We start from the raw sequence: 14638 nt of genomic DNA, 5'->3' as shown, positions 1-14638 counted from the left end.
CCAACACAATTATTTTTACTTCTCGCTTCTTTGCACATTTGAAGCCATTTGTTCTTCTTCACCTTATCCTTTGTTGTTCACCCCACTTCCCATTTCATTTTCCAATGTTTTTGTCTAGTAGATGAATCATCACAACCAACTTAATTTCTAACCAACCTTTACAATCCTCCTTGATATATGGAAACTTGGCAACAAAGAATATAACCATTTCCACATAACCCATAATAGATCTAAAATAAATACAGAATTAAAATCCACATACAAGAGAATAGACAACATACCCACAAAATGTGACACAAGATATACCCTAGGAAACCCTCATTGAGGGAAAAACCCAGCCTCCAAAAGCATCCATCACCATGTATTATTCAAAAAAAAAATACCATTACCATACAACCATGGAAGCCTTCATGGCCATAGCCACAACCGAGCAAACTATGTGAACAAGCATGAATTCACACATCCCATGCCATGCTTCCAACCTTCACAAATGCTCCCTTGGCTATCTTGTCAAGCCTTTTCGTGCTCGACTTTTTCCTTTTTTCACTCTCACTCTACAACAACTACCCTTGTGGCTGCTTATATGGTAGCAAGTTCCACAAAACTACTAAGTGGTATTACATAAGCCATGTGCTACCTAACCCATTGACCCCACATTTAATATTGAGCATTTAATTATTTTTCCCAATATTAAATAATTACATGAAATATTATTACAATGTTACAATACAACTCATCAAGAATATTCCATGAGAATCTTTACATGTTGCACGTCTATCTAAGTGAAACATTATATGATAAAATAAAATAATAAAATATAACAATATTATGCAATGTGTCCAACACCCATTATCTCAACAATCTCCCACTTGTTGTATACATTTCATAGGGTCAATCCATAGCCACATAAATGAACAAAGGAACAATCCCTCCCAGCACATCCACCATCACGGATCAAAAATACACCAAGTGCTCCATCCTGGTACCCACAACAAAATCAAAGCATCTAGCATCTCAAACATGAATGATCTCACCTCCTATTATGCCATTGCCACTGGACATACATAGAAGCCATCCAAAGAGAAAGCCACCCAACCTATCACATTAGAAGATCATAAAATCCTATACCAACTGAAATGCCAAGCACAAAAAACCTGATCCAAAGGTAATCACATGTATCTGTAGTTGTCAAAATATCCATAGTTGAAATAGCACCCATAGCAAATGCCAAACCCATCCAACTATCCATACCTCAAAGGTATAACAAGTGAATCTCATATCACTGACATATCCAATCTATAACCTGCAATCACAAGCCTCAAGAGCAATACCTACCACATATATACCAAGAAGCTCCCACTACAAAATATAATGTCAAATTTATAACCAATCCACTCACAACATCTCAAAGAAGTGAATCCATGTAGTATCAAGGACATCTGCAAGACATAAACTGATATTTTGCAAGAACAACTCTCATAACAAGTCTCCAATGCTCTCCCAAGTTCTCCACAACCAACAGAGGAAAGAAATAAAGTAATAAACATGTCATCTCTCACATGACATACATGAGCACAAACCAGTGATCACAATCTCTAACCAATCTCAAATCCAATGTAAGCAAAACTGAACATCTAGGAAGATAACCAAGACTGGAGAAACCATGCAAATCATAGCCTGTATCATGTCCTTCTACACACACCTCTAGATGTAAACTGTGCAAGTATGATCTCCTCCATAAAACCCCAACAAGAAGCATCAACATCACCCAAACCATATCATATAACCAATCATGGATGTACGCCTCTCACTAGAAGATCAAACTCATAAAACCATTCCTAAACCAAAGAATAACCATTCCTAATCCAAGGAATATGCCCAATCTAAAACCATCTCCTAAACTCAACCAACATAAAAACATATGCACATGGAGATAACCAATGCTAAACCATCTCTCAAATGAACCCTCCAGAACTAACTCATGTACCATAGCTCAAGATTCATTTCCATGAAAGACAAGCATAAATATAATGTAACTGAGACAAACAATGGGCTATACCTCTCAAGTAGCAAACTACCGAGTAGACCAAGAGTGGAGAATGAGAATGCTCATCAAGATACCCAAGTCTCCAACCAAGACTCATCTAAGAACAATCTCCTCTCAAGTCCATATCAGGGGACTGCCTCTCAGACTTCCTATTAAAACCATCAACTGTCTCAACAAATACTTCTCTAATCCAAGAGAAATCAGCATCACCACCATCTCTAAGTATCTATGAGCACCTGTAACCAATCAATCCATGCCAACTCCAAATGCAACATAGCAATATCATGAAGTATCCAGCTTATGATTAGTGTACTCAATACCAAGAAACTAAATCAAGATCAATGTCAAAGTTCCAACCATGGCCTTAGGAACATAAACATGACAACATGATCTTACCATCTCAACCAAAGAGATAACATGCTCCACATGAACATACTATAACATGTCACAACTCTAAATGCATATCAAGAGTATACCATGATATAATAATAAAACCATCCTCACACCAAAGATAACATGCCAAATGAAAGCATAAATCGTACCTTTGCCAAGAACCCTATGAGTCCTCAAGATGCAACCATCTCCACACACCATGAAGAAAAAACATCTCTACATACCAGGAAGAACCATCTCCACACACCATGAAGATAACCAAGAACTCCATGAGTCCTTAAGATCTAACCATCTTCATACACCATGAAGATAACAAGTGCACCATGCAAATGTCAAAGACACTTCTGTAGCAACAAGATCTAAGACAAACATTTAACATCTGTAAACACTCAATAAATATATCAATGCCAACAACTCCCACTCAACCGTGGTACCAAGTCACTGATGGCATCATAAAATCCATCTCCTACATAAAGATCCTAAACCAAACCAGGAACTAATCCGGTACTGTCACCCCATCACTGTCACAAGCTCCCACTAAACTATGTATCCAAGTTATCCATGACATAATGATGAAAAAACCATCCTCTAACCACGAGAATCAACCAAGGCATCAAACCATCAAAGAACTCAAAGTGCACATCATGAGCTCCTCAAAAGAAACCAAATAACCATGATCCTCAAATCGAGAAGATATACCACCATAACCAAATCAAAAATCCAAGCTAATGAACATCAACAATGTACCTGTATAACCAATCATGTCATGCCAAAATCCATGACACCATGATCACATCCATGAACCGAGCATCTGACTCACAATATGTCCAACCTGTCAGCATAAAATAGTCAACCACAATCCTCCACCATGACTGTACCTAGTAACAACATCTCATCCCTTCTACATAAAGAAAAAATTATCAAATCATGTGACTTAGGGCATAGACAACCCAAATCCAAGCCACCAATCTAAATATGCATCAATAATGAAAGATCAATGAGCAAAGACAACCCATAACCAAGCCATAAATGCAACCTGTAAGTATAGACCACTTACAACACTGCACAACTTGTAGACCCAACAAGTCATCATACATATCCAAACCAAACACTAATAACCATATCATCATGAGACCAATCTGAAATATCAACTGAGTACACAATGACATCAAATCTGAAATCTCCAATGGCATAAACTCACAATGTTACCATAGTCAAAATATACCTATAAACTCTCATATAAATATATCACCAAATAAATCATGCAAAACTTACACCAAATCTGAACCAATATGTAGAGCTCTCCAAGAGCTTTCCGTTGACTACTTGAAGTCCAAAATTTGACTCTGTATGCCCAAGTTGTGCCCTAATCTGTGCTCAAAATAAATAACATCTGGCTTTAGGGCTCTTAAAACCTGACGAAATCTCAAAATCATAGAACCAAACCTATACCATGTCGTAGTGCTCTGAATTAGCTTTCCAACGCTCTATAAGAACTCTGAAATTTGATATTCTGAGAGAAAGTTATGGTCATTTTACTAAGACAATCTTTTTACTAGTTTCACTGCGATTTTTCATTTTTTTTTTTTCTGTGACAAAAATTTCGACAGGATTAAATTTGACGGCCATCATGGGCTAAAAACCAAAAAACTCTTCCATTTCTTCTAAACATGGCCAAACTAGGGCATATTATATATCAAAATTTATGAAAATATCGACTCGGATCCAATGGCGAGCTCTGTTTTTACCCAAGAGGTCATTTCTCAATGCTACCCCCCAAAACCCTCATTTTAAATGAAACATCCAAAAAATCCTTTTGTCCAAAAAATTTCACATGCCCAAATCTTTTAACATCCCATCATAACAGCAAACCCAAAAACCCTCAGATTTGCAATAAACAACTCATATATCTTGCCCTTTCTTTTATCCTCTCATGCATTCCCATGGATTCAATCTAGGGTTACAATTTAATGAAACCATAGCTTTGATACCACTTGTAAGGAAACTTGGCAACAAAGAATATAACCATTTCCACATAACCCATAATAGATCTGAAATAAATACAGAATTAAAATCCACATGCAAGAGAATAGACAACATACCCACAAAATGTGACACAAGATATACCCTAGTAAACCCTCATTGAGGGAAAAACCCAGCCTCCAAAAGCATCCATCACCATGTATTATTCAGAAAAAAAATACCATTGCCATACAACCATGGAAGCCTTCATGGCCATAGCCACAACCGAGCAAACTATGTGAACAAGCATGAACTCACACATCCCATGCCATGCTTCCAACCTTCACAAATGTTCCCTTGGCTAACCTGTCAAGCCTTGTCCCGCTCGACTTTTGCCTTTTTTCACTCCCACTCTACAACAACTACCCTTGTGGCTACTTATATAATAGCAAGTCCCACAAAACTACTAAGTGGTATTACATAAACCATGTGCTACCTAACCCACTGACCCCACATTTAATATTGGGCATTTAATTCTTTTTTCCAATATTAAATAATTACATGAAATATTATCACAATGTTACAATACAACTCATCAAGAATATTCCATGGGAATCTTTACATGTTGCACATCCATCTAGGTGGAACATTACATGATAAAATAAAATAATAAAATATAACAATATTATGCAATGTGTGCAACACCCATTATCTCAACACTTGAATCTTTTCCTCTCATGGTTTTCATGAAACCTCCACAAAAATGGGGTGTACTTGGTTCCTTGAATCTTCTCAAGTCCACTTTGTTTTCCACCTAAGTTTATCTCCAAACTAGAATTGACTTCATAAGAATTTCATCCTTTCCCTTAAGGAATTTCTCTTAGAATAATTGTCTCCATTACCACTTTGATAATTTCATTATCTCCTAGCTATAACATCATCACCATAATCATTGAGAACACATCTGTATCCCTTTTGTGGTGATTATCCACTTGATTGAAGTTTGAACATCTCTCCCAAAAATGATCATCATACAATATGTTAATTTCTTATCTTCAAATATGAACATCTTGTCAATCTTCTTATGTGTTATCTATCCATACAAAGGCTTTTGTTGCTTGGAGGAGTTGAAAGTGAAAATTCTCTCTATCCTTTCACTCTCAAATGAGAACACACTTTATAAGTTAATCAAAAGCCTATGAGATAAATTACTATCTACAATATTTTAAAGGTGAAACTTCAGCCTACCCCCACAAGAAATGTAACATCCTTCAAGGGATGCATGTTAATTCATCTTTCATTGACAATCACTTCACCATCCATGTATGCCACCACTATCCTTGCATGCCATCTTAAAAACTAAAAATCTCTTTTATTACTTTTTTTTTCTTGAGGGTGATGAGAAGGTAACAATTATTGAATTCAGCCTTCCTCATCCATTACTATGTTTTGAAATTCCTCAATTATACTCTCTTCTATTTTAAACGTCAAAGCCATATTTTCCTTCGAACATGTGTTATTTTATAGTCTTCTAGGGGTGTCAATTCTTCATTGACTCGAACTATGTAATTTTGAAGACACTAAAAAAATGCATGTCTCACTTAATCATTGTATTCATAATTATAATTTGTGAATCTCCTTCTACATGAAGTTTTCAAACTTCTAAATTTTTTGCTTCCATGATGGAGAATAATGCTTCTTTGACATCGGCTACATTTTTTGTACCATCTACTAGACTTTTTCCCCCATGCACAATTAGATTACCATCCCAATCTCAAATCATAAATTGTGTTGTTGATGGCCTTGGGTTTCCTTTAGAAGCAAGTGCTATCATATTCCTACATAAGATCTTAAACATTATTTGTTGGTTTATCAAGTGAGATGAATTGAAAGTGAAATGGTATATAGTTGCATTAATCTTGTTAGGTTCCTAGGCAATTAATGGCCAGAGTAGTGGTTATTGTTTTAAGAGATTAGGAAGCTAAGTGTCCTCTTGTTTGATGCCTTTCCTGAGAACTTCTAACATGTGCTAATATGTAGTTAGGAATTTTACAAGCCCAAGGGTGGCTTCAGCTAACATGTCACCTTTATGTTAGCTTTGGGGATGTTAAAATAAAAAATTATATTGATTAACTTGAAATCCATTCTAATTTTTTATGTTTGGTTTGGTAGATGAAACAAGTGATAAGCTCAAAGAGGGTTATGCTTTCGAAGATAGCAATATGTTTAACCAATTTTTTCAATTATTAGGATTATTATAATTTTTTGATGCCTTGTCTGAGAACTTCTAACAAGCACCAATATGTAGTCAGTCGGGAATTTTACAAACCCAAGGTTAGCTTCAAATAATATGTCACCTTTATGTTAGCTTTGGGGATGTTAAAATAAAAGGTTCTATTGATTAACTTTTTTAGGAGACATATACAAGACGGGTAAAAATTTGTTGCCTATGAACTTGTAGCTGTAATAGTGGTAACCATGTTATTTATTCCACATACGTTGTGCCCCCTATAGATCTTGTAGTAGAGGATTGAAGGATAGGACACATAAGTAGAGGAGGTCCAATGTTCATCTTCGAAAACTATTGGGAGTGGTAGCCCGCTACTGCGTGTAACTCTTGTGGGGCCTCATAGATTGGATGTACTTAGGAGGGGACACAAGCAACTGCTTAGTACCTTGGGCATGAGAGATCACAGATAAAAAGGAAACCTGATGATTCAATCCTCGAGTTTACTTCATTTTCTCATATTTACCTCTTCGTCTTCTATTGAAGATTGTTGTATAAATATAAGGGCAAAGCCCTACATATGTAAGTTGCGATGATTGAATGACATGCTCTACCTAGTGGATGCAGCCACATTGGTGAACCATGTTTAATTTTGTTGAGATAGTTTATGTTTGGAGGTTTTAGCATAAGTCTAATGAGTGTACACTTGTGGGTGGTATCAAGTTCATTATGGATCTAGAGGAAATTATTCTTGGAGAAGAGTCATCATGACTTCTTGTATTTTAGAGGAGCACTCTTACTCCCCACTCTTGGTCTACTTCGTAGATTTATTTCTTTGTATATTTGAGTTTAGGAGATGGTTCCTAGTTTTGGAATGTTTGGAGTTTGATCTTCTTGTTTAAAGGGGCTTTCTTCCACGGTGTTTGAGTGTTGTAAATGCTCTCATATTGGGAGGTAAAGAAGATCATAATTGACATAGTTGGTGTTAGAATGGTTTGGGTCGTTGTTGCACCAAAAGATCAACCTGTTGATTTGTGATACAACCACTAGACTTATAGAAGACACAAAAGGTAGTTAAATTATGTCACGAATCATGTGAGGAACGTGGCCCACTGCCCACAATTCTCGTTCGAGTGTCACTCACTGTGACTTTGTTAATTTGTGCTTATGACAAAGCTCTAATACCACTTGTTAGAATGGTCATGGTTGTCATTGTGCTAAAAGATCGACTTGTTAATGCCCGAACAACCACTAGACTTATAGAAGCCATGTCACTAACCCCACTAGGGACATTGACCCACCACCAACAGTGGGCACTTAGTGGTGATGGTAGATGGATGAGTTGTGGTTTCTATAGTTATTACTTCTATAAGTTTGGAAGATTTCATGTTAGATTGTACTACAGGTTGCTTGCAATTTTTAGATCATTTCAAGTTATTGCCACACCTTTTATATGTTGATTGGTAGATTGAATAAAAAATTTGTTGACATTACTCATACAATTTGGATTTCTCTATAAGTGTCTTCTAGTTTTAGCACATCAATGGTTTTTAGTGTTATTTTTTGGAAGATGCTATATTTATTACATGGTGAGTTGTTGTATGGGTTGGAAATATGTTTATAAATCTACTGATATTATATGGTTAGTTGGATGTGATTAACTACTAGTTGTGGTTGGTATTCTAGCTATTGTGATTACCTATTGACAATTTATTATCAAGGATTTGGTAAAGAAAAATAGAGTTTAAGTGGGAGGTTGTCCAAATGTGAGGTTGCAACATGAGTTTAACTTTAAGTGAGAGATTGTTGGGTGTGATGTCCAAACATTCATTCTATATCCCTAACTTTTCACTTCATAGTCTCATCTTTGACTTTTTGTCTTTTGTTGAAGGCTAATATAAAAATATAAGGGCAAAGCCTTGTATGCATTTAAGTTGCTATAATTGATTAAAAGACATGCTTGACCTAGTGGATTTAGCCAAATTGGTGAACCGTGTTGAATTTTGTGTCTCTATTTGTGAATAATTTGCATTCCCAATTTGTTTATTAATTTTAGAATTACTCTAGTCCTCAAGCTACGTTTACATTATCATCATTTTCTTTGGAAACAACAAAGAAACAACATATGTGTATAGAGAAAACCTCCATTAAGAAGAGAGTACTAAGCAACACCATCTTGATGATTGCAACAACTAGATCAAATTGTGTTCATTGATGTTTTTGGCAATGTTACTGATGATTGTAACAACTAGATCCACCACTCATCCTCCAGTTTGCAGTAGTTTAAATTTGAGATCTGATTATGCATAGTTCTTCCTTATTAATCAATACATGAATAATAGTAGTTCTTAGTAGTTTAGCAATTGTTTGTTGTATTCCTCAATTTTCATAATAACTTAGACTTCATTCTTAAATATTGTTATAAGCAGTGTACTCTAAGTTTCCCCATAGTAGATTCAAAGTCTTGATGTCTTTTTCATTCTATGGAGTTATTGTATTTTTTTTTATTGTGTCTTTGATATATGCTACAATAAAAAAGTAAAGTTTTATGTTCTAAAAAAAAGAGTGTCCTCTATACAAAGTGTTGTGAAGCTTTTTTTTCATGTATTCTTTCTTGTTTTATGTTGCTAGTGCTCAAGTTTGCATTCAAGATTTGGTATCATAGATTCCAGAGTGTCAATGTTTCATCATGGCCAATGCTTTGCCAATTCCAGAACTCAATGGGGTTGATTATCGATATTGCTCGATCAAGATGAAGAGCTTTTTGATAGGTAAAGATTATTGGGACATCATTGAATCAAGGTATGAGGAGCCCAAGAATCGAGATGATCTTTAAGCTAATGAAAGAGAACTAAGAAGGAAGCTGAAAAGAACAACACAATGACTCTATTTCACATTTGGATGGCTCTTGATAAGAGCTTGTTTCCTAAAATTGTTGATGACCAACCAATAGAGGAGGCTTAGAAGACTCTAAAAGATACTTACAATGGTAATGATCAAGTTAAGGTTGTCAAGCTATAGACCTTAAAAAGGGAATATGAGAATTTGATAATGAGAGAAACTGAGAATGTGGGAGAGTTTTGTGTGTGAGTCAAGGATGTCATTAAGAAAATGATCGCTTTAGGTGAAGATGTTAGCCAAGAACATGTGATATAGAAGGTGTTGAGATCTTTAACCCCGAAATGGAACAATGTAGCAATCATTATGGAAGACAACAAATATTTGTCCAACTTGGAGTATGATCAGTTGGTTGGACCTCTCATCTCACATGAGGATAGATTGGTGTATACCTCTATAGAAATTAATGCGAAGACTTCTACTTCCCAATTACAAATTTCAAAGAATGATGGTGCTAGCACCAAAAATAACAACAATAAAGGCCAAGGAAGGGGTCAAAATCAGAATTAATCAAGGTGAAACAAAGGAAGAAGAGGTTGTCAAGAAGGAAGAGGCAAAGGTAGATATGATAAAATTAGCATTCATTAATATCACTGTAATAGGTATGGACATTTTAAGAAAGATTATATACTGAAATCAGGTAATATTAATCATATCAATCATGCTCAACAAAATGAAGATCTTCTTCATTTAATTTATTTTTGTGTTTTCACAAACCTGAAAATAATGTAAATGATGATTGGTATTTGGACTCAAAGTGCTCTAATCAAATGTTTGGTAACAATGAGACATTTTCAAAACTTGATGATGGCTTTCAATCCAATATTAGACTCGATAATAACAAAACAATGGAGGTTGCAACTAAAGCAGCCATAGATGTCTAGATAATAGAAGATATGAAAAGTGTTAAAAGATATTTATTATACTCCAAAGTTAAAGCATAATTTAGTAAGTATTTGGCAGCTATGTGAAAAGAATTATAGAATGGTATCTTAGAATATGAAATGGACTATCTATGATAAGAATCAAGGCAATAAAGTGATTATAGTTGTTCCCAAGACAAAGAATATTGCATTTCCTTTGAAGTTTGGTGAAGATAAAAATTTGGCTTGTCAATATGGCTTACAAGGATAAAAATTTGGTTGTGGCATCTTAGTTATGGCCATTTGAATTTAATATTTTGAAGCTTCTTATATCAAATGCTTTGGTTCTTAGGTTGCCTAAGTTTGAAGAACATAAAAAGATTTGTGAAGGATGTGCAAAAGGGAAACATGCAAGGGAATCATTTTCAAAAGTTAATGAATGAAGGGCTCATCACCCCTTCATCTTATCCATTCAAATATATGTGGTCCTATGCAAACACAAAGTTGTGGTAAGTCATCATATTTTATTACTTTTATTGATGATTTCTCACAAATGTGTTGGGTGTATTTTTTGAAGACAATAGATGTAGCCCTTAATACTTTCAAGAGGTTCCAAGAATCATACCATGATTAAGATTCAAATTTTGAAATAGAAAGTACATATTGATCACTATCACTATCACAAACAAATTGAGTTGCTCCTAAAATTTTATCAATTGAAGGTTTGTCGTCAATATAAACTTTGATTTTCTTAAAAGATTTTTCTTTAAAACTTTTTATCTTATCCCTAGAGAACTTGCTTTCTTGTAATTCATCATTGCCTTCTCTACCACATCTTTTACAATATACAATTGTATATCATTTTGATTATAATTTTTATTCCATCAACCTTCACCTTTCCCTCTATCATTATAACCACCTCTTGAAGAGATCATATTTACAAGTTTCTCTTGATGAGACATACACACATTTCACTAGTATTAGCTACTTTTCTTTCAAATGCTTTCTCATGCTTTGTTAACATTTCAACCAATACATCAAAAGTAATGGTTTTATTTGCTTGCTTGCTTGAAAATACTCTAGATATGGGGAATGTGTTGGAAGAAACATTGTAATAAAATTTGTGAGATATATATCAACTTTCCCACCAACTACATAAACATCTTGTTTAATGGATCTAATTTTAGAAGCTAGACTCATAACATTATCATTTTTCAACTCAAGATTAAATAGTTTTAATTGTAACTATATGAACTCTATTTTGGAATGAGAATCAAATAACCTTTTTAATATATGAAGGGCATCCCAAACAAATGTGCATCCTTGTATATGTCAATGCACTTCTCCATTAACAAAAGATCGTATCATAGCCTTTATTTACTATTTTCCTCTTCTACATTTATTTTAGTTTTATATTTCAAATTAACAACATTTAATTTATTTGTTTGAACTTTAAGTTTCCTTTTAGATTAATTAAATTTCTAACAAAAATAAATATATGTGTGCAATCATCTTATAGACTTGTACCTTTTTCAACTATCGGTGTGCCCCTTGCTCCATCAGGTGCAAGTGCTAGTATAGCTAATATCTAAATGTGATGGGGACAATTCCAAAAATTAAATATTGGTGCAACTTATTATGTAGTGAAGGCAACAATAATTCAAATAACTTAGAAAATAATTTAGAGTATTCAAACAATTAATTTAAATCTCATCTTACTGCAATGGATAACACATGATAGTGACAAATATAAAGCTCGGATTCAATTTTCTCCATTGTTTCAGTACAAAGATGGGGCCCACAAGGAACATATTTAATATTTCCACTTCGTCAATGATTCAGCCCAATTATTCAAGAACAACTACCAACATGGACCCAAAACAATTGTACATTCAGGGTATTGTAGTGTCTGATGTAAAACAATTGAACATCTCTACTAGTTCAACTTACTCTAACCCACCACACCTTTAGACAACACAAAATAAATGAAGAAAAACAATCAGAACTATTGTAAAAAACACGACATATGAACAAGACGAACATCATATTATGACCTTACATATTTACCATACACATGTAGCTATGTTCCAAATAAATAAAACTACAAACCACTTCCATTTTTTCATTTCTAAAACACTGGTACACTTCGGCGTAGCCGTTGCGCCCCACGGCGCGATAGCTAGTTTTAAATATATATTGAAGTCATTTAGATTGTATTAAAAAAATCGTCCTCCTTGCGAAAATTGAAATAGAATATCTTTTTGAACGCACTTTACACTTTTCCACTGCCATTGGAGAAGGCTGTTTTGAGCAGGCTGAAAATGGCGAGAATCCGTAGACTGACTGAAGGAAGCTGTGCAGAGCAGGTGGAATGCCTTGATGAGCTGCTTACAAACATACTTTTGAGGCTTCCCACAAGAGATTTGTTCAAAATGTCCACAGTGCAAAAAAGATGGCGCACCCTCATTTTTGACCCAGGTTTTGTTTATATCCAGTTCAAGAATTGCCCAAAAGAGTCGATATTTTGTTTCACGGACATAGAAGCACCACGGATGCCAGAACAACACCAGTTCCTCTGCTATGATTACCAAACGGGTAATCTTTCCACTGCTGCTTTTTCTTGGGAGGGCTTAGACAGTTCTTTTCTAAACGGGAGTCTTGATCTATTAACGGCATCAAATGGGCTTATGTGCTTTTATTCACATGATCCTGTCCCTGTTTTGTGGGTTTACAATCCTGTGACAAAGTTTTTGAAAAAATTGCCAATGCCTTTTAAACTGAATTCAGAGATGGTATTTTTTGTTCAAATTTGCTACACCCAGAATACTCTAAAATTTGTGATGGCAGGCTTGACCACGGTTGACGAGCATTTACGACATATCCCATATACCCTGGTATTTGATTCTCATTTGAAGTCGTGGTACATGGGGCAACCTTTAACTCTGTTGAACATTATTGATATATCTGAGTACGATTCTGTAGCGACTCAACTTTTTTATAATGGTGTCATCTATTTCGTTGTTCGAGTCGAACACAGAGATGCCAAGGAACTGGAAGAATTTAGAGATGTAGATGACTTGTATGAAGATGAGGATGAACTTTTACATTTGATTATAGGTTATGATGTGAATCGTGATCAATGGGGTTTTTATCTTCTCGTTCCTGACTCAGTAGGGTATATACTTTGCCTCATTGAATGGGAGGGAAATCTGTTAGTTTGTGCATCTAATTCATGGAAAGAATCGATTGGGGGTGATGGGCATTTTGTGTTGTGGATATTGGATACAGAACATAAGCTGTGGATTCGAGAGCGGGAAATAGATTTATCACATGAGCCTCACTTTTCCATATGGGGGATATCTGCAAGCGCTGGTGTAGTATACTTTGTATGTGGTGACGTTTCTGTCATAGTTTACCATATGAAGAACAGAAATTGGTCACCTCGTCTACTAGATGATGATGACGCTTCCAACATTACAGAATATGTTACTTTTGAGCCTACCCTTTTGTCTTTCTGAAATGTTTTTGTGTTAGCGGGAGTTGAATTAAAATTTAGGTGCTGCTTGCTTGTAAACTTTTGTCTGTGCGAGAGAAACAAATAATTTGACTTGAAGATTTTGCTGGGCTTAGCAGATGATGATCTAATTTGGTTGAGCATAGTTTTCAGTACTGTCGAAGTGTAACAGAGGATAGCTTCTTGTCTATCTTTCCACCAATAGCACCTGCCGTGTTTTTGCCGTAAGGCTTAAACAATTTGCTATTTCAAGTTTTTGCCCTCGCTCACTGGTTTATGAACTTTTTTCTTAGTTCCGCAGCATGAATTTAGACTTATGCAGACAAAAGCAAACCTCTTATCCAACAATATTGAGCCATAAGTAGTGTGTTGATATTTTGGGCATGTTATCTACGGATTGGTTTCAAACGATTGGTCCTGTGGGATAAGATCAACATTGAATGTAAATTGGAATACAATAATATTCATGCAATCTTGGTTTGATATATTCATGCAATCTTGGCCTGATATCTAGTTCAGATTTTAATGATTGGAACTTTCAAGTTATAGAGGAACAACACTGGTCACTGTTATTCCTAAGCTCCTAGATTGCAATTTGACCTTTTTTTTATTATTGTTTTCAAATGCTGTAATGTACTGATCACTTTTAGTTCAGAATCTTGCTGCATATTAATTTGAGTTTTGGACTTTTTTAATACTATCAACTTCTTGTGTAACAACATTTAAGTGTTGAA

The 14638-nt window shown here is 35.0% G+C and overlaps 1 protein-coding gene across 1 annotated transcript; it reads left to right on the top strand.

Annotated features, from left to right (window-relative positions):
* Positions 1 to 12711: 12711 nt before the first annotated feature.
* Positions 12712 to 13908, top strand: LOC149572101 (F-box only protein 13-like). Its single transcript, XM_089815775.1, has one exon. It carries the CDS (start codon positions 12712 to 12714, stop codon positions 13906 to 13908), a length of 1197 nt encoding a protein of 398 aa, XP_089671901.1.
* Positions 13909 to 14638: the final 730 nt, after the last annotated feature.

Source organism: Cupressus sempervirens, chromosome 2 (assembly GCF_028749045.1).
Source record: "Cupressus sempervirens isolate cs-2001-9-10 chromosome 2, ASM2874904v1, whole genome shotgun sequence".
In the NCBI taxonomy this organism is placed as follows: domain Eukaryota; kingdom Viridiplantae; phylum Streptophyta; class Pinopsida; order Cupressales; family Cupressaceae; genus Cupressus; species Cupressus sempervirens.
This window is presented reverse-complemented; position numbering and strand designations above follow the sequence as displayed.